At 34.2% G+C, this 22,500-nt stretch overlaps 1 protein-coding gene across 1 annotated transcript in view; it reads left to right on the forward strand.

Moving 5' to 3' along the window:
• Positions 1–22,500, forward strand: part of LOC137654558 (transmembrane protein 151B-like) — a 196,605-nt gene that overhangs the window by 167,283 nt on the left and 6,822 nt on the right. Inside the window, exons 3-6 of the mRNA XM_068388288.1 lie at positions 166–1,741; positions 16,923–17,045; positions 18,233–18,391; positions 19,027–19,185. Of these exons, the coding sequence (XP_068244389.1) occupies positions 1,703–1,741; positions 16,923–17,045; positions 18,233–18,391; positions 19,027–19,185 (480 nt within the window). The 5' untranslated portion in view covers positions 166–1,702. The remainder of the gene's footprint in view (positions 1–165; positions 1,742–16,922; positions 17,046–18,232; positions 18,392–19,026; positions 19,186–22,500) is intronic.

The raw sequence follows: 22,500 nt of genomic DNA on the forward strand, positions 1-22,500 counted from the left end.
ATGGATAATATGATTGTAGGGGGAAGTGAATAAACAGTTTTGATATTGAACAGATGTTGATATTTTTAGGGGAGTGATCACACACCCACTTAACATATTGTAAATAATTAAGCGCACTATTTCACCTACTTTACTTCTTACTCATTACTCTTTTTTTCTTTTCAGGTGAAACCGAAGGACAAGATAAATGCAGCGGACGAAGAATAACAATTCTTAGAGCCTTTATTGCAAAAAGCCTGTCGCTTTTTTTATATTCCAATTAAGTCGAGCAAATAGTGAAGGGGTGTTATTTTTGTATAGGAGGCTTGTTCCATGCGACAATGAGGCAGTAACTAGGTGAACGAAAAGAGACTCCTCTCGTAGATAACAACTAATCGGATTACAACGAACGGTCCCAGCAACTTAATAGGCATTAAATGCCTGCAATAAGATCATTTTGATCTAATTACGCAGTGGGTACAGACGGAATCCGTTTATACGACAGTAATTATTCTTTTATTAATACGGGTTTCAAAGGATATTTTAACAACAAATGACAAGGCCAGTTGGCATCATTATTTTAAATTCTTATTTAATCAAGTTTTATGAGCCTTAGACACTGAAAATTAGAAACAAAAAGATTTTATTGAAGGATGAACTTTAAACTTTATGTGTAACTAAGTGAATCTTTTATTAATACAATATGCTGCAAAGAACGACAAAAATACCCTAACCGTGAGTGACACACGATTCTCAAAACCGCAAAGTTCAACTGACATAAAATCTATTTCTTTCATAATTATAAAAGTTTACCCTAACGATAAACTGGTTATCTCTGTTAACTAAATTCTTACTTTAAATAGCTCTCCTAAAGATAATTCTTTATTTATAAAGAACCATAAAAGGAGAGCAAACAATCGAAAGGAGAAATTTCTCTCTAGGACACTGGGAAAACACGAAAGTTAGCACCAACAGGAAAACACGTTAAGGGAGCTTAACTATAGCGTTCTCAACCCAGAAACCAATAACATCCCACTCCGAAACTGTTCAACATTCTTCCTCTCCTTTTTCGAGACTCTGGGCCCAATCTGAAAACGAGCATTAAAGTCGCATGCGCATACAGTAATGGGCTTGGGAGAAGGATTAGAAAAGGACTTGAAGGATATTTCAGGAGTTGCCAAGGAAGATTGAGCACAGATTCCCCTGGGGCACAGAAGTGGATAATTAGGAAGAGAAGAAGAAAGAATATTTTCTCTCTTTTGTTGAAGCTCAGAAAATATATAGAGCAAATAGAGAAAGATCCCAATGTAAGTGTATTGACGACGCACAGGTATGAACAAAAGAAAAAATAACGGTGAACTGTGAAATAAGAAAAAGGGCCAAATTATTAAAAAAAAAATGAAGACTGTCATGAGTACATTACCTTATAAAAGCAATTTTGAAATAAAAAGATTCACATTATGTTTCGGAAAACTTTATTTCTGAAAAGATATCATATATAAATAATTTACCTTCAACAAGAAACTGTCGACGCTGATACGTTTTCAACGTGATTAAACACTTCAAAAGAGACGACGATGTAGATCAAAATTACGACCAGACCCAAGAAAGAAAAACGGGAAGAAGAATAAAAAGTGAAAATAAAAGAAGTATAGAAAGGGAGCAGTAGATACTTCGTGGGGGGATCAGCCAAATACTGGAATTTCGATGACCAAGGCACAGAATGAGTCCCACTCCAGTAGATGAAGACGCTAGTGAGGAGGTAAGATTCCTATCTCTCTCTCTCTCTCTCTCTCTCTCTCTCTCTCTCTCTCTCTCTCTAATGGTTTATGTATCTACGTATACATATTGGAGGTATAATGAAGTATATACAGGTACGCCTAAGTACAAACACATAAATTACACACACACACACACACACACACACATATATATATATATATATATATAGGTGAGAGTGACCGTTGTGTTTCTTTTTCTCTAAGACCAGTCACCATCTTTTAGAAGAAAAGGCTTAATGGCGACAGCCGTGTGTATGTGTGTGTGTGTATATATATATATATATATATATATATATATATATATATATACATATATATATATATATATATATATCGTATATATACATATGCATGTATCAAAAGTATATATGTAACAAAACAAATTGTCTAAAAGATTTGTCCCTTTTGTCAAAATTATTTGTCGAATTATAAATAAATTATAAATTCCTTTTCCTTACTTGCGAAGTTTATAGTTATATTCTTTCAATATCATATTTCCATTATGATGCAAAGGAAATCTCTCTCTCTCTCTCTCTCCCTCTCTCTCTTAGAAAACCACATTCTGAAGAAAACAGTGTTAAGAATCCGTGAGAATTAACACATTCACCACTCGACTTACGTGTCTGTTTCTATATTTTTGTTTTACACTTGCGAGAAAAATATGATTTTACAGCAAGATTACTTTAAAGGTTCAGTACTTTTCATTTTTCAATGTATGATAGTGATTATATTATATAACAGACATACTATACTATTATATTTGTTCTATACATATACAATTTCATTTTCTTTCGAAATTCGGTTTTGTATATATATATATATATATATATATATATATATATATATATGTATATATAAAAATTATATATATATATATATATATATATAGACACAGTATATATATACTGTATATATATGTATATATATACACATACATATATATATATATTTATAGGCTATATATATCATACATACTGTATATGTATGTAATATACATCTATACATCCATACATACATATACACGCATATATATATATATATATATATATGTGTGTGTGTGTGTGTGTGTGTGTGGTTTAAAATTAATACAATATCGGGCTCAAATAGAAATGTATTTATACCACATACTGAATTCAAACCCTAGACCTTTCAAATGAAAGGCAAGGTCGCTATCAATCATGCCGCCAGAGGCTTTAAAGAAGCTGGAAGATAAGAGTTAACTGCATTTCAGGATTTACCTGGTGAGACTACAGTTTCATACCAGCGAGTTTTACCCAACTTCTCGACCCACCAGCTGACCTAATTGATAGCTTTTAATTCGAATTACCCCTATGGACGTCTCACCAGATAAACCCTGAAATGCAGTTAGCACTTAGGTTCCGACTTCTTTTAGAGCCTCTGGTGGTATGATTGAAAGGGACCTTGCCTTTCATTTGAAGAGACTATGGATCGATCCAAGTATGAGGTAGAAATTAAGATTGAAAATGAGGGAAAAATCCAAGAGAGACGAAATAGAATTAGCAAACTATCCAAAACAATAAACAAACTAAAAAACCCAAGACATTCGTAAACACAATCAGGCCAAAATTGAGGAAGCACTAAAGAAAGAAAGAAGCATCAAATTGATGAAAAGAAGTTTACAATAGGGTGCCAGAAGATGTTTGCTTTAAAGGATAAGAATGAAAATATTATCTACAATAAAAATTTAATGACAAAATTGCAAAGGATTTCTATACAATGCTATGCAATAATGACATAAGAAATAACTTTGCCAATAGAAATAATGAAACACCTGAGCTGGTACCAAGCGTAACAGTAGGAGAAGTAAAGAAAGCATTAAGGGCATGAAAAGAGGCAAAGAAACAACAGAGTGTGGTCTAACAATTGAATTAATAATAGATGGAGATTTCATAGTGGTAAAACTCGCTGAACTTTACAAAAAATGTCTGCAAGAATGCTAAATACCTACAGCTTGGAAAAACTTTATCATTATACTAATTCACAAAAAGGGAGACACAAAGGACCTGAAATATTACCTTCCTGTAAGTTTACTATCAGTAATATATAAAATCTTTACAAAGATCATAATAGGTTGCATAGAAAAACACCTAGACTTTAATCAACAGAGAGAGCAGGCAGAAAAACGGCTAGACTTAAATCAACTAGCAGGCAGGCTTTGGCAGTGGGTATTCAACTAACCAGCTAATTGAAAATTCAGCAGAGTATGACAATCTACTATTTATGGCATTTATACTCTATGAGAAAGCTTTTGATTCTGTCAAAATTTCAGCAGTAATAAAATCCCTTCAAATACAAGGAATAGATAAATCTCATGTTAGAACACTTGAAGATATCTATACAAGAAGTACAACAATCCTAAAACTACATAAAGATATTGAGAAAATTCTGTTTGAGAAAAGAGATGGACAGGGATTTCTTTTAAATTATTCACAGCATAACTAGAAGAAATTCTTACAAAGTTAGATTGGAAAAATGTAGGAGTTAATATCAACTTAAAATTTGCAGATGACAGTTCTGTTTAGAAAATCATGGAAAGAACTGCAAAAGATGATCGGAGATTTGAATAGAAAAAGCAAAAATGTAGTACTGAAAATTAATATAAGTAAAACTATAATAGTGTTCAATGTAAATGCAGAGATAATAAATAAGGGTTATGGGAGAACCTCTAGAGATTCTTAATGGATATAAGTACTTAAGACAGACAGTAACCGTTTCCCCAGGACCTGATATCGAAATTAAAAGAAGGATAAGCATGTGATAGAGAGCTTTTGGTAAACAAAAAGAGTTTATGAAAATTAAAATACTATTTCCTCTAGAAATAAAATTATTTAAACAGATGGTCCTACCAGTATCAACTTACGTATTAGAAAGTTGGAGCCGTATTACAGCCTTACAATATAAGGTGGTTACAACTCGAAGAGCTATGGAAAGAATATTGATGGAAATCACATAAGAGACAGAAAAAGAGTAACAAGGATACGCAAGCAAATTAAAGTAGAGGATATTCTAACAACATGTAAGAAAAAAAATGGACATGGACAAGACATATAATGAAAACAGATAACATATCGACATTAAAAATAACAAAATGGGTCCATAGAGATTGCAAAAGAAGCAGAGGAATGAAGAAAGGACGATGGATTGACGAACTAAGAAAATTTGAGTGTGTGGACTGGCAGAGAGACCATAAACGGACGGGAGTGCCAGATTTTGTCTGAGGCCTTTGCCCTGTAGTGAACTACTTACATCTGATGATGATGATATATAGTATATGTGTATATTACGAGTAGGCTACATTGATATATATATATATATATATATATATATATATATATATATATATATATACTATATATATTTACACACACACACACACACATATATATATAAATATATATATATATATATATATATATATATATATATATATATATATATATATATATATATATAATATATATATATGTATATATATATATGTATATATAATATATATATACATATCTATATATATGTGTGTGTGAGTGTGTGTGTGCATATATATGTAGGAATTAATGATCAAAAGAAAAATAGAGAGAGACGGTCACATACTTCTAGAGGTGAATGTGTCGATTCTTTCGGATGATTTTTAACACTGCTTTTACGAACACGTGTGGGCGTGTAAAATTACCATAATTCCATGACAGACATTTTCTGTTTAAAGAACATAACCTGAAATCTCTCCATTAACCGCAAAAATAATGGGAGAATATTCCTCAAAATAAACTGTAACAGCAACTGAAAAAATTTAACTTTGGTATAAGAACTCCAAAATTATTTTCTCGTTTTAAACTTCAAGCATACAGGTAAGCAGGTAAGTGAAGACATGAAACTCTGTGAAGCCATTAAAAAGAAATAAAAATTCATTTCACGTCTTCAACCTCGGTGATACGTCATCAAGAAATGGTGACATGTACCCGCGGTGAACTGAACAGCCTTGCATAATAATAACGTCTCCCTTTCCCCCATCTCATCTCCCAATCACCACACCACCACCAATTTTCCTCCACCGCCTCCTTCTCCTGGTCCCTTCTTCCATCAACCATCCACACTCCTCCGCCCAAGACGTACAACAACGCTTTTGTCAAAGATGATAAGGCTGTCATCAAAGTGTGTGCAGTTGCAGGGTGAAGATGCTGAGATTCATTTCGAGATGGTAAATAAATGAACTGTGATTTGGGAAGTAAAAAAAAAGAAATAGGGAAAATCATGTTATCAGTATGCATATAAACGGGAAGGTATGCACAGTTTTCTTTAAACAATTTCCCTGCGTGTACGGTATGAAAGAGAAGGGGCCGACTGTAGATTATTATCATTATTATTATTATTATTATTATTATTATTATTATTATTAGTAGTAGTAGTAGTAGTAGTAGTAGTAGTAGTAGTAGTAGTAGTAGTAGTGGTAGATCCCCCTTCTGGTATGTTTCATTACAAATGATGGCTGCCTTAGTGACATCAATTTTGAAGTTGAGCTTTTCTATTGCATGGATTTTCCTTCTTTCATCAGCACTGCCATCCACCAGTAATAGTACTATGTTTTTTATCAGTGGGGGAGAAAAATACATAGAAAATTTCTATGAATTTAGTAAAAGTAAATTGGTCAAAATAAGTACTAGTGAGTTTGGCTACTACACGTTGCAAGAGGGTGCCGGGTGTCTCCTCTCATCATCAGGCTGAGTCTGGATGAAGTGTGTATATACAGCTTGCTTGGTTTGTTAAGTCAGACACTAGTCGCTGATTGGTCCTCATGGGTGGAATCCATATCTAATCTGGGAAAGAGCTGCTCTCCCAATGGCTGAAGCACTTGCCGTGAGGGGTTTCGTCACAATCAGGTTGCCACTCCGCTCACGGCTGTCAAAGCTGGGTAGAGTCAGGGTTTAATGGTCTACTGTTCTGCCTTAGCAGGGCTTGGAGTCAGACAAGCTGTTCTGTGCTCAGAGTCAAAGTTCAGGAAGTCCCAAGCTGCTTGCTGATTAGTTGAGGTGCTCGCCAGTAGAGTTTCAGAGGCATGAAGCTGCTGAGCCGCTGATCTAAGTCGTCCTCATCAGTGTTTACAGGTCACCACGAGGTGTTCCTACAACAGGAGAGGAGGAGGAACATCTATGGCGTATTCAGGTTCAGTCTTTCCAGCTGGATGAGCAGATCCTCCAGGATCCAGAACCTCCTGCATTCGGGACACTGCTAATGATCTTAGTGTTTCTTGTAATGTGTTCTCATACCACATTCTTATTGTACACGAGGAGTTGGTGATTCTTGATGGCTGCCTGTTGGACGTGGCAGGACAGTCTTTTAGAGAGTCTCATCGTCGGACTGGGCATTTGTAGCAATAAACAGAATTGGACTTCTTCAATAACTCCTGCACGGGAGGGCCCGGGTTGTTCTTCGTAATGAGGAATTCTGTCCTCATAGTTAGTCTGGTAATAGATGATCAGGTTAGGACTGAGTACCCTGCTTTTCATAAGTCCTGCTATCATGAGATTCAGGTAATAAAAGTTTGTGGCAGGCATAACAACTTTTATTTGTGTTCGATCTACCGAAATCCAGTCATGGATGATTCTATCTTCGATTGTCTTCTTACCATTATGGCTAAGATACAAGAAGATGATAGAAAGGCTTCTTTTGTCTTTGTTGGTGATTTTAATGCTCACCATAGGGAGTGGTTAAGTTCTATCTCTCCTACCTATCGCCATGGCTTAAAAGCTTTAGACTTTGCCTCTGAATCAGGCTGTGACCAAATCATAAATGAAGCTACTCACAGGTCTGGTAATTGCTTGGACCTCGTATACACCGACTCCCCTGGTGTTATAACTAGTAAGGTTGGTTCTCCAGTCGGGACATCTGATCATGCCTTGATTTCATTAGTAGTGAAGACTGAGCAGCCTGTCCCTGATATATTTATATGAAAATTTATTTATTTGTAAAATTTATATGAAATCCCAAGCAGACTGGAATGGGATTTTTCAAGATCTTTTGTGCTTGAATCGGTCACAATTATATAGTAGTGTAGATCCTGTTGTCCCTTTGAATGAGAATCTAGTCAACATAATTGATAGGCGTATCCCCTCTCGTGTGCTCAGGTACCGAGTGAAGGACAAACCGTGGTTCAATGGTGATTGTAGACGTGCTTATTTGGAGAAGCAGGAGGCCTATCATCTTTGGAAGGGTAACAGATCAGATTTGACCTGGAACAATTATACTCAGCTTCGAGCTTTTGCTCAGAGTTTATACCTCAACTGAAAAGGAGCACAATTTAACCATAAAAGAAACCCTTTCTGGTACAACTCAGGAACATAAATGGTGGTCTACCCTTAAATCTGCACTCTTTGGTGTGGATGCAACAGTTCCTCCTTTACTTAAACCAGATGGCTCAGTCACTCACTGTCCAAAGGAAAAGGCAACCCTTTTGGCTGATGTTTTTGACAGTAAACATAGTAATGAAAAACTTGAACTTCCTCATTCCTGTTTTCCTGAGACTAAACTAACTAGTTTAGCTTTTCGATCTAGTGAGATTAAAGCTCTGTTAATGGACGTTGATGCTTATGGAGGTGTAGACCCAAATGGTATTTTTCCTTTGTTTTTTATAAAGACAGCAGATTTCTTAGCTCCAAAGTTATCTGTTATTTTGCACAAGTTAGCAAGAAGAGGAGCTTTTAGCACTTGTTGGAGAATTGGTAATGTTACTCCTCTATGGTAAATGTGCTTGTGGTAGCTCAAGTCCCACTGATTACCGCCCAATTTCCATAACTTCCATATTATCTAAAGTTTTTGAACGTCTTCTGGCAAAATGTCTTAATAGGTTTGCTGAAGGTAATCATCTACTCCCTAGTTTGCAATTTGGTTTTCATAAAGGCCTTGGAGCATGTGATGCCCTTCTTACAATCTCCAATGCTGTACAGAAATCCCTTGATTGTGGTCAGGAGGTTTGTATGATTGGCCTTGATTTTAGTGCTGTCTTTGACCGTGTTAATCATGAGGCCCTTTTTTCAAACTCAGTAGGGAGTGGGTGGGTCGTTTCTTAGCATTATTATTGATTTTTTAAGTAATAGATCTCAAAGAGTTGTTGTTGATGGGCACCATAGTGTGTATAGGAATGTGATATCCGGTGTTCCACAGGGTAGTGTTCTTGGCCCATTACTTTTCATACTATATACACATAACATGTGGTTTGGCCTAGAAAACAAGCTTGTTGCATATGCAGATGATGCTACTCTCTTTGCATCAATTCCATCCCCTGAATGTAGATCTGGGGTTGGAGAATCCCTTAATAGAGATTTAGATGAAATTAGTGCATGGTGCAAATTATGGGGTATGAAGTTGAATCCTAACAAAACTCAAAGTATGATTGTAAGTAGGTCAAGGACGGTGGCGCCTCAACATCCAGATCTCAGTATTGATAATGTTTCTTTAAATTTGTATGGCTCTTTTAAAATTTAAGGTGTGATTCTCGACAGCAAATTTACTTTTGAGAAACACATCAGGTCTGTGTCTTCTTCAATTGCACAAAAAATTGGCTTACTGAGAAAGTCTTACAAGATTTTCGGGGATCGATCTATTCTGAAGAAGTGTTTTAATTCTTTCATTCTACCTTGCTTTGAGTATTGTTCTCCTGTCTGGTGTTCAGCTGCTGATTCTCATCTTAATTTGTTGGACAGAAACTTACGGTCTATTAAATTTCTTATTCCTGATCTAGATATCAATCTTTGGCACCGCCGTTCAATTAGTTCATTATGCATGTTGCATAAGATTTTTCATAACTCTGACCATCCTTTACATTCAGATCTCCCTGGACGATTCTATCGTATTCGTTATACTAGGCAGGCACTTAATTCTAATAGCCAGGCCTTCTCCATCATGAGGCCCAATACTACACAGTATTCTAGAAGTTTTATTCCAGCAGTTACCAAGTTGTGGAATGATCTTCCTAATCGGGTAGTTGAATCAGTAGAACTTCAAAAGTTCAAAGTTAGAGCAAATGTTTTTATGTTGACCAGGCTGACATGAGTCTTTTTATAGTTTATATATGACATATCTGTTTTTGACGCTGTTACTGTTTTTAGAATGATATAGTTAATTTATTCTCATCATTTATTTATTTCCTTATTTCCTTTCCTCACTGGGCTATTTTTCACTGTTGGAGCCCTTGGGCTTAGAGCATCTTGCTTTTCCAACTAGGGTTGTAGCTTGGCTAGTAATAATAATAATAATGTCAGTGTCCTCTTGAAAGGGCGTGACATTGTTCTTGAAAATATCATTGATGATTTTCATCCTGTTGGGGCTGTCTGTACATAATGCCTTCTTCTTCTTCTTCTTCCTCTTCTTTTTTATCTGCATCTTCTCCCACTTCTATGTGGGGTCGATGTTTCTGGCCAGCGTTCTCCATCTACCTCTGTCCCACACTTCATCACTGGTTAATCCCTTAGATCGAAGGTCAATCCTTTATACAGTCCATCCACTTTCGCTTTGGTCTCCCTCTCCTTCTTGTTCCTTGTACCTCCATTTCCATCACCCTCCTCCCAATATACTGTTCATCTCTTCTCATGACATGACATGACCATACCACCTCAGTCTACTTTCTTGGATCTTATCTGATAGTTCTCTAACTCCTGTGGTACCACTAATTACCTCATTCCGCATCTTATCTCTTCTTGTCACCCCACACATCCATCTCAACATTCTCATCTTTGCCACATCCAGCTTCTTCTCTTCTGTCTTCTTCATTACCCACATCTTTGCTCCATACATCATTGCCTGTCTCACAACTGTCCTGTGTACTTTACCTTTCAACTTAACCCCTATTTTCCTGTCGCATAGTATTCCACACACTTTTCTCCAGTTCTTCCATACTGCTGGTATTCTGGGGTTTATTTCTGCCCCCAGATCACCATCCTCTGCAACTGTTGATCTTAAATACTTGAAATTTTCAACTCTTTTCAATCTCTCTCCTTGTAAACTAACTTCCCCATTTTTCAATCTCAAATACTCTCTCTTTTTCCCGCTGACCTTCAATCCTCTATTTTCCATTTCTCTTCTCCACTCCTCCAGTTTCTCTTCTACTACCTCTCTCCTAATGCCTTTGTAGTAACAATTGTCTTTAAAAAGCATGTTTTCCCTGCTGGGCTAGGTGTTCTGCCATCTGTTTCTGGCACGTTTGATATCTCCATAGACTTGCCTGCTGGAGTAACCATTATTCACGAGGACCTGGGTAATCCTATCCAGCTCTTTGTGGGTCTCCGTCCACGAAAAACAATGGGAGAGGCCTTGACGAACATAGGCTCGGATGGTTGAGGTATTGTACCTAGTGGCGCATTTTCTATCACTATTCAAGTAAAGGCTTAGGTTTGTGGGCTTGGTGTAGACAGTGGTATCAAAACTATGCTTAGCAGTCGAGACCAGGACGTCCAGGAAAGGAAGACGATCGTTGTCTTGGTGTTCCATCGTAAATCTAAGAGAATTGCACTCCTCAAAGGTCCTACAAAGTTCATGAATGCGTTCAGTAGAGGGGGCTTTCACAAAGGTGTCGTCAATGTACCAGACATATCAGAGTGACTTATACGTACAGAAACACGCTCCTCGACGCTACGTACGTGTCTGTCTATTTTTCTGTTATACACTCACAAGAAAAAGAGGCGTTTGAGCAATCTTATATTGCTTTCACGGCTCAATACTTTCCTTTTTTTAATATATGATAGTGATTATATTATATACCAGATATATAATACCATTATTTTCATTAGTCTAATCCCATCTCAACACTACTACTACTAATACTACTACTACTACTACTACTACGACTACTATTACAAATAATAATAATAACAACAACAACAACAACAACAACAACAACAATAATAATAATAATAATAATAATAATGATAATAATAATAGGGGCAATTAGTAGAGGTCAGACCTTCGCTGCAGCAGCGTATTTTTCGATCTTTTGTACGACCTTGATTTTGACCTCCGACCTTAACATGCATTGGATCGGATTTTCATACACTCAAACATGAATCAAGTTTTAAGTCTCTGTGTCAACGATGTCTAAACTTATGGCGTGAATTGGACATTATGCTTGATCGTCACCTTGACCTTCCAAAATTTAATCATTTCCAGCTCAGCACAAAAATCCCTGCAAGCTTCATTACTCTAGGATTAAAATTATGACCAGGTAGCTGTTTACAAACAAACACACACACAAACAAACACACAAACAGGGGGTAAAACATAACCTCCTTCCAACTTCATTGGCTGGGGTAATAATAATTCTATCATTATTATTATTCCGTTAAACCAGACAATGAAGTTGAAATTAAATTTTAGAATTTATTTTTTTCAAGACAATCCGCGCTGAGAGAGAGAGAGAGAGAGAGAGAGAGAGAGAGAGAGAGAGAGAGAGAGAGAGAGACGGAGTGTCTATATAAGCCGGCGAGGTTACATAATCTACCAAACTCCCTTAATGATCCAAAACGTGGATATTAAATGCTATTAAAATGGAGGAAGCAGTGGAAATGACCTTTTTACATAGTATATGTGGAATAAGAAGGCTTGAAAGAGTGAGAAAACTGGAGATACGTAGGATTGGTTAAATTGGAAACTCAATGGTAAGAATAGATAAGTGTTCTGAAATGAGTTGATCTGTAGAAAGAATGGGGTAGGAAAGGTTGGTGAAAAGTGGAGAATTTGAAGTACTAGGAGGAAGAAGGAGAAGAAGACGCCAAAGAGGTATCCGAAAGGCGGCGTTAGAAAAATCCACGAAGCGAGAGTGCTTATAGGGGGATTTGACTACTTTCCGATGACCCTCGCCTATAGATTTAGGAAGCGGCTTATTTTGCAGAAGCTTTCTACGTAATGGACTCATCCAAGAGATAGCTGTTAATATGTGAATGTTGAGGATGTGGGGTTACAGGTCTATTTGCTGAGTCATCAGTAGCCATTACCTACCCCTCCCTGCTCCTAGTTTGGATTAAGAGGGAGCTTGGAACTGATCACATGTATATATGGTGATTCTCTAAGGCTTTGTCCTGGTAGCTAGAGTATTGTAACTGTCTCTTGCCTCTACCATTCATGAGTTGCTTTTAAAACTTCAGGGAAATTACTAGAGGGACATTACATCATTGGATAAGTAAAAAAGGTGATCAATAGAAGGGTAACAAACTACCTAACAAGAGAAAATTGAAGAGACAAAATATCTTCAAATTCCAAAAATGTGTGGTGTTGGTACCGAGTTTTGGGAAATTTCTGGGAATATTAGACGTATACGTTTTAGTACCTTGGGACAGATGTCACAAGGGAAGAAACGTAAATATTGTATAAAATCTTAGAAGTATGCTATGTGGTGATTCATGAACAGGTAAAGCTGAGCACGTGTTTTACAAAGGAATTTAATAGATGGAGTTTTGGTTTTGTTTGTCTCTGCATCCATCAATACTATTGGAACATGTTAGTAAATAAGTAGATAAATTAATCATTTGATCAAAACTAATTAATTATCCTAACTGATTTGTTTCTCGTTTATTCAATAAGTTTGCTTACGTATCTAACTAAAGGCAATAGTCATTTGAATAAATGAATAGACAAAGTTGACTCATTAACAAAATTATTTCCTGATTAAAGAGACACCTTTGACCAGACACTTATTGTACCAGCATCTTTCTCCTTCAGACACGCCAACATAGGTGCTACAACTTAACTATAAAATCGAACCTAGTGAAAACCAATCGGAAAATGGAATTTGTTACTCTAGAACATACGTCTGCGTGAATGTTTTCCTAATATCAAAATATACTCCGAAAAGGTTAATAAAATATAAGTAGTAGTGGGTGACATGAACCCTAAACTGAGAGAGAGAGAGAGAGAGAGAGAGAGAGAGAGCTTCCTCAAAATTTTCCTATCATTTAAATCCAAAAGGTTTTCATTTCCGGGATAGGAATGATCCCCGAAAAGCACAAATCCCCTGGAGGGTTAGGTAATCCTCCTCGGACCATAGACAGAGATATAGACAGTGCAGACGGTCATCCGATTGGAAGGCATTAATGGAGGAGGCCCATTTAGATAGGGACAGAGCTTCCATTAAGCCGAAGTATAATCTACGCTGGATTAAATCCGTTCATAGTTTATTGAGAGTCGGTCGAGCATCTATGGCCCATAGACCGATATCTTGACACACTGAAGGATAGATTGCAATTCGGGAGGATCACTGTTATGCCGTCTTGTCCAAGAAATGTGTTAACTAATTGCATACGTAAATAAAAAGATTAGATGTTCCTTTCCTGAAAAACAAGTCTAAATTATTTTGTCCATTTTTCATTAGTCATTAGAATTTTCTGTTATTTTGATAAGCATGTGGACGACTATCACACATAATAATCTATGCCCACACACGGTGGTCATAGAATGTGTATAAAAAATGAATCTACCTTTCGTAACCATTACATGAATTGAAGATTGGAAAATTATCCCAAATAATAATCTCCTTAACTTAAACACGGTGGTTATAGAATACGTAAAAAAAAAAAATGATAATAATAATCTATCTTTCGTAACCAATAAATGAAATTAGCATGTGACATTTATTTTATATTTGCCTGTCAATTAGACTTCACACATATTTAGGCAATTACATGCAAAGTCAACCAACATGATCATCCTGTCATCGAAATATGATGGTCCTCAAATGTAATTTTTTTAAACAATATGCATGAATTTGAATATAATTTTGATGAGGAACAAACCATATTCCGATCACATGTTTTCCAATGCTTCATATAAGAATTGCATTCACTATTTGAAAAAAGATATATGAAATTGGAAAATATAGTTAACAAACACTTTGGTCCATTTGCAAAAAGAGGCATGAAATAAATTGCAATATATTCCAACATTCTATTTCAGTTTTCAAAACAATATTTCAATCCCTCGTGAACCGTAACCCTTTAATCTCTTTTTCCCTCGGTTTTATATGCATAGAAAAGCAAGCACATTTACGTATATACAGGCATAGAAATATTGATGTTTGTATTTCTTCAAAAGCAGGTTTCCTTAAAAGATGGTCAGTTTTAAAGCAAAAATAAATCAAGAACCACTGCTTTAATTTACATTTAAAAGGTGAATTAAACTTTCAAGGTCACAGGTCAAAGCTCATGGTGTCCTTTTGAAACCCATTTGTGGTTCTTGATCTGTCAGTAATTTTAAGCGTTTTTGTATCTGTAATCGTTTGAGTTATAGCTCTCTGAAAATCGGTGACCTTCAGAATTCGACCCATTGAACTTACCAATCTTCAAAACTATGAACTTTTAGTATTTTCATATACAGAATCATATTTTCGGCACCGGGAAATTAAGATTTTGGTTTCAGGGAAATCAGATAATATTTGACGGAGCTCTGGTCAAAAATAAATTGACCTTTCGGGTCACTGTGATCTATAGCTTGACCCTATGGGGTCCAAGGTTTAATGGGGTCTATTGTGCGTCATAGTGCATCTCTAATGAAAATTTCCAGTAAATCAGTCTAGTAGCTATTCCGTAAAGTTTGTAACAAAGAAACAAACACTCACACAGACAAAGAAGTCTACTGAAAAGAATACGCGTCACCTACCTAGGTGGGGACGGTGTAATAACTCTGGCTAGTGCCTTAGAAATACACAAAAAATTCTAAATAGATTTAAAATACGCTTTAAACTACCATTGTGCTTAAAAAAAGGCAGCAAGGTTAGATAGACCTACGAAAGGTAAAAAAAAATATAAATGTTAACTTTAAAATGAATGAAAAAATAATCGTGTAATTATAAATCTATAGAGCACAGTATGTTTTAAATTCAGTTTTTTTTTTTTTTTTTTTTTGGAAAAATCCTCATCATTAAATAAACCGTAAAAATCATAAACACCTGCGTCCTCATATCCAGATTTCCCCCCTCAAATATTAAAATTCCCGACCTCGCTTTTCCAATTAAAACTAAAGTATTTTAACTGGTTTTTTTTTATTACATTTTAAAAGGAAAATTTCGATAGAAATAGGGTTCTACCTGTGTATACGTTGATAATAATGTCAATAATAATATTAATAATCATTATTATCATTACAATAATAATAATAATAATAATAATAATAATAATAATAATGATTGGTATAAGAATTTTCATCATTGCCCTTTTTGGTGAAAAATATAAATCACTATGATCAAATATAGGGGCATTCAGTGGAGCGCAGACCTCCGTCACCGCAGCTTATTTCTCGACCTTTTGCTCGACCTTTACCTTGACGTTGGACCTTGACATGTATTAATTGGCGTAGATTTTCATACACTCAAATATGAAACAAGTTTGAAATCTCTGTGCCAACAATGTCCAAACTTATGGCTGATTACGTGAATTGGACATTTTGCTTGACCGTGACCTTAACCTTTGACATTAACCTTCCAAAATTTAATCATATCCAGCTTTTTACATAACAGGTAATCCCTGCAAGTTTCATTAGCCTACTATTAATATTTTTGACAGGAAGCTGTTCACAAACAAACATACACACACAAACAAGCACACGAACAGGGGGTAAATTATAACCTCCTTCCATCTTCGTTGGCGGAGGTAACAAGTTAAAATATCTCAAAGAGGACCTTAGAGATGGTCCTCTGCCTTTAATTAATCTAAAAGCTTCGAAGAAATTTTTTTTTTCAAGAAACATTTTAAGCTGATAAGTTTTATTATTATTATTATTATTATTATTATTATTATTATTATTATTATTATTATTATCATTCCAATACAATCTTAAGAGATATTGAGAGATCCCTATAAATCTTTTGATACATTTTGAGAAGTTTGAATTATTAATACTTTATATAAATATCCAGTGCAGTTATTGATAATTTGGGTGGTTATTAGTGTTATTTTAACAGTAATGCTTATAAAATAATAACAATAATAATGCTTATAAAATAATAACAATAATAATGCTTATAAAATAAAAATAATAATCATAATAATAATAATAATATTAATAATAATAATAACTATTATTATTATTACTATTATTATTATTCTTCTTCTTATTATTATTATTATCATTATTATGATTACTATTATTAATTTGTTATTGATTTTGCAGCAACGCCCAGAGCGACAAAGTGTGTGCGAAACGCTTCGCCACGGAGCCAACTGGAAGTGCTTCATCCTTACCCTCCTTATCATAGCCTGCTTGGCAGCTATCACCTGGTGTAGGTTTACGCAGGTAAGCTCCCATTATCACCGCTCATCAAGAGAGTTTGTCCTGTGTTATAGGGAGATTACCATTATGGTATGAAACATTTTTATCTTTATTACAGTACGATATAACATATTATCATTAACGGATAATTTTTATTTTAATATATGTAATATATTCCTTTATCCCTACAGTTTACACAGCTTCTTCTCAATTTTATAGTCAAGAGTCTAGAGTCAGCAATTCAGAAAACTTTGGATAATAATTTCCAATTGATATTACATTTACCTTTTTTTTTTTGAGTGACCTATTATTTTATTCTTAGGAAAGTACTAATATCTTATAATAATCTCGTTATTATACTGATCTCATTGAAGGCAAAGCAGTGAAAATTTCTTATATTCTTTATCATTGAAAATATATTCTTTTGATGACGTGTGATGCAAATTAATATTTCGCCTAAAAATAGGAAAAGGGAAAGATACTTTTTTACAAGAGATAAAAATAAAGGATTTTTCCCCACAGTTAACAAAAATATCCAGTTTTTTCTACATGCAACGAAAATAAGATATTTTTTTACAGAGGAGGCAAATGCAGACAGTTCCATTTAAAAGGTACGAAAATGAATAAAATTTACCTTGCAAAGAACGAAAGTTAAAAATATTTTCATCTGAGATACAGAAAATGTAAAACATTTATTTCAACTGAGTACAAGAATTCAATATAGTCTAGCTCAGAGCTAATGAAAATGCAAGGCTGTTATTAGAATTAAAGATGTGCTCTTTTAATGGTTTTGATAATAAAAGATTTTTATCTTTAAAACTGATATATATTAAAGATATTTTAATTCAAACGTAATGATGAAATAGACATTTATATAAACGGACGACGACGATAAAAGTTATTTTCCTCCAAAGGTAAGTAAAATGAAAATATTTTTTTCATTATAGGTGATGAAAATTCGATAAAAATATTTTCACATGGTCAAGAAAATAAGTAAAGATTTTTCTATATTTTTCCAAAAGATGTATGAAAAAGAAAAATATTTCTTTTTTACGGAATAAAATGGGATAGAATTCATCCCAAAAGTGTGTGAGAAATTAAATTTCTTTTAGTTGAAAAAAATTAAAGACGACTTTCACCTTAACGATAATTCCATTTTATCATTCCCAGACTGGTATAAAAAATTAACCAATGATAACTTTTCTTTACAGGTGACGAAAATCATCGTAAATTTTGACAACTTTCCAATAACAAAGACAAGACACCTGAGTCCATGTGAGGAAGGATACTTGTATATACCAATAGCTTTCTTAGCAATGTTGTACCTGGTGTACCTGGTCGAATGCTTCCACTGTCCGACAAGGGCACAGGTAGGCAGCATGATTTCATTCTAGTACACGCTAGGCAGCAGGAATGATCTTTCGGTGGAAATTAACTCAGTACTAAATAATTCAATACCAATATCAATTATTAGTTTTTATGTCTGCAATGGATTATTCATGAAATTACGATGAATGAAGTAACCATTAAGAGGGATTTTTTTCTTTAGTGGAATCATTGTTATTTCTTTGATAACTGAGTTTAAAGTAATTTTGTTTCGTAAAATAACTATCCTGTAGCAAACTGAAGATAACGATATTATATCGTGCAATTTTCTTAGTAACATGATTATCAAAACATTATTAAAGGAAAGTAACCAAGAAAATCATATTAATTTTATCCTAATCTTAGAAAAAAAATAGATGACTGAAAGATCGATTCAGTGTCTCGAGTAGTAAGTGTTATCACCGTGTTCCACCTCCTTTTAGAATTAACTCGAACAATAGGAAAACAGAAGAAAAAGAAGAACAAAAAATAACGTTAGGCAATATCGGTCGTTGAGGGATACGCCCAAACCTTGCCATCCGCTCACCCCCAACTTGATCATCCATTAATTATGATTAAATTTGCGATAATTGCAGTCATTCCCTACTAATGACTTTTAACCTTTTGCTACACTGACCAGCTGACCCACACGACCCCAGCAACACAGGTCTTAGCCATGATCGAGTCCATGAAATCTGCTCTTCCTGTAATCTGGTGGAAAGCAGTTTGTTATTATTACGCGAGGAGATCCCGGCATATCACGCGCTATCGCAATGGGGATGCCTATACAAGCACTCAGGTACGATATTTTCAAGATCCCAGGTACGATATTTTCCTTTACTTCCAATTTATCTATTTTTGTCTTAGACCTTTTCCCCGTGAATTTTTCATCCTTGATGAAGTATTTGTACATTTTTTTAAAAATTGGATTTTTTTCAGCAGGGTAAAAATTTTTGATTCTCATATGACTGTTCTATACAGGTCTACTATCAATCTTTATATGGATTTTGAGACAGTTTTGACTGATTTTTTTTTACCTAGATGTAGTATATACCGGATTTTTTAAACTAAAATATTTTTAGTCAATATCAATTCTCCTTAAAATTTAGTATGTTTTAAGTTTCCCATATTCTTTTCAATTCTTTTCCTTGGATGAAGTAGATGTACAATTTTTTTTTCTGTACTGATGTATTTTTTTTAGAAAATACAAAATAAAAAATTTCGATATAATTTGGAATCTTAGAATATATCTGCTTTTAAATCTGAAAACATACACTGTAACATTTTCTTCCTCGACGAAGATTTATTTTTCTAGCAACTCATACATCTTTTTTTTTTTTTTGCATTTCTACCTCGTATACAGACAATTTTTCACATTTTTCTAAAAAGATTTTTTTTTTCGCTAATCATTGATATGTCTAACCAAGTAGATTCGATTGGACTGATTAACTTTCAACGTAATCTGATACATTTATAACAAAGATCTCCTCAGTCTGTAATGTTCATATTATATTGGCGCTAGGGAGTGATTCAGGTAAAAGTACCACAAATAACACGTTTTTACTAGAGAGGAAGTTGGCTCAAATTTCATATTGCCGTCAAATTAAAGTTTACCTATAATTATCATCAGTTTTTATAATGAATATACATACACATTCCTTATTTCAACATTTCTAAGGCACTGAGCTACTACAGAAACCCAAACAAGAAGATTAGATCCTTCATGAATCCAAATCAGCATTTTCTTCTAATTTAATCCTTTCACTGCCATGGGTTACGGATGAAAAAAAAAAAAAAAAAAAAAAAAAAAAAAAATCTTTTAATATCAGCCACATCACAGCAAGTTGGTGTTCAATGAAAAGGTCTTGAGAAGAGCTCTCCGATATATATATATATATATATATATATATATATATATATATATATATATATATATATACATATATATATATATATATATATACATATATATATATATATATATATATATATATATATATATATATATATATATATATACATATATACATATATATATATATATATATATATATATATATATATATATATATATATATATATCTATAAACTAGGGCTTGCGTGGTCTTGAAAGGTTTTTCTACATCAAAAATTTTGCTGAATTTAACCACTGGCATGAAAAGGGTATTTCTCAACGAGTTAATAAATATCCTCATATAATCAGTTCTCGGAATATCCGGTTAATGTCAAGTGAAAACGATATTCACGCCAGTAACTCTCGGCACATATTCACCGCAACCATAAAAATAATCTAGCACTGCTATGCACAACACTTTACGGTAATTAATAAATTCACCGAGTTTCAAAATTTCAATGTCAATACATTAACACCTAATGGATGGTTTCACTTTCTGCACCAGAACACCCACTCACTTCAAATAAAGTAACTGATGTAATGCATTGTGAGCAAATGCAAATTGCAAAAGTTCAAATGTTCTTGTTGGCCTTTTATTTGCCTCAGTCATGTGAATTCACAAATGAATATTCATGCTTTCCATTTGTTTAGATTACTGCATTTTATTTCGAGGTAGTTTTCTCTTGGAATCCTATTGAATAATTATATAAAATCTGGATGAATTTGATATAGAATAAATATTATATTTTTTCTTGAAGTTCTTATGAATAATTTTCTGGAATTGTATCTAGCAAATATTCTACCTGGACTCATTGCAAGCCTCTTTCTTAAAAAAATAAATGTTGATCTTTCAATAAGCTTCATTCCCAATATCTTTCCATAAAACAAAACCTAACTTTTGGTTTATTCTTTATCTAACGAGCATATTATTTAAGTTTTATTCCAGTTTTCACATGTCATGTACACATTAAATTTTCATTTCCATGAATTTCAGTTGGTCGATTCTTATATACGACTGACATTATCGAAAATTTCTGTCTTGCAAGAATTTTTTTCTGAATAGCTAATAGTACTTTTGTAACAATTACCTCTAAAATAGCTCATTGCAATTGCAAGGTCACAGGCAACAGAGTTTTCCGTTTAGCCCATCATATATTCGGTCTGAAATAGAAGTGAAAATACAAGTGAAAATGCATTCTGTATTAATCGTGTTTGACATTACTGATACATGAAAGCGTGTTATATTTCTAAGAATTATATGTCTTTCTTCTATCGAGAGGCACTCCGCCTCTCGATAGAAGAAAGACAGTGATTACTGCCACATTCATACTCTAATAGTTGACGTGGATAAACCCCGAGATGTTGGGGTCATTGAAAACCCTCAGCCCTTCACCTCTATCTTGTACGTACTCTCCTTCTACTTTACCACCGTTTCCTCTATCTTTTTTTTTTTTTCTGATATAGAAATTCTTGCTAATATTGCTTTACAGTATACACACCGAGTTTAGTGCTGAATGGCCTCACCAACCGCAGCGCCGGCCTGTATAGCTAAACTTCAGAAATCCAGACCTTCATTTACAAATACTCCTAACACACCATATGACTACAGCACTTTATGAGTCCCCCCTCTTTCAAAAACTTCTGATATATTCAGACTTTTCTGCAACATGTTACCCTAAAACGCCAACACCCTTTGGAGCCCTCTTTCCCGATCTAGGGTGAAAAGTTGGATGTGTGTATGTGAGAGAGTGAGAGCGCGTGTGCGCAAGTGTGTGTAATTTTATTTGACTGATTTTGGATCAATCACTATCATCGGGAACAAGGCTCAGGCTAAAAGAGTAAAACGACAAAAGGTCAGTAAGGACAGGGAAAAAAATGGAAAGCTGGTATTAATCATAAGGTTGAATAAAAAACGCAATAGCTCTTTTTCACGTTTCTATGTATCTCATTGTTCTTCTTATATCCTGTTCTCGCATCTCTTTATTACCTATTGTACCTCTTCTCTGATTCAGCCGACTTTTCACTATTCAATTTATCTTCCATTTTATGTAAGGAAAGAGTTAGCTTTTAACGTCTAACAATAAAAACAAGTTACAAAACTAATTGAATTTTTTTCCTAACATTTCTAATAATATAATTTAATATATTTCATATAATTCATGGCACCAAATTCCAAGAAAAAATCGGGTTCTCATCTTACGTTAAAACAAACATTCGCTA

The sequence above is a fragment of the Palaemon carinicauda genome, chromosome 15 (assembly GCF_036898095.1).
Source record: "Palaemon carinicauda isolate YSFRI2023 chromosome 15, ASM3689809v2, whole genome shotgun sequence".
NCBI lineage: Eukaryota > Metazoa > Arthropoda > Malacostraca > Decapoda > Palaemonidae > Palaemon > Palaemon carinicauda.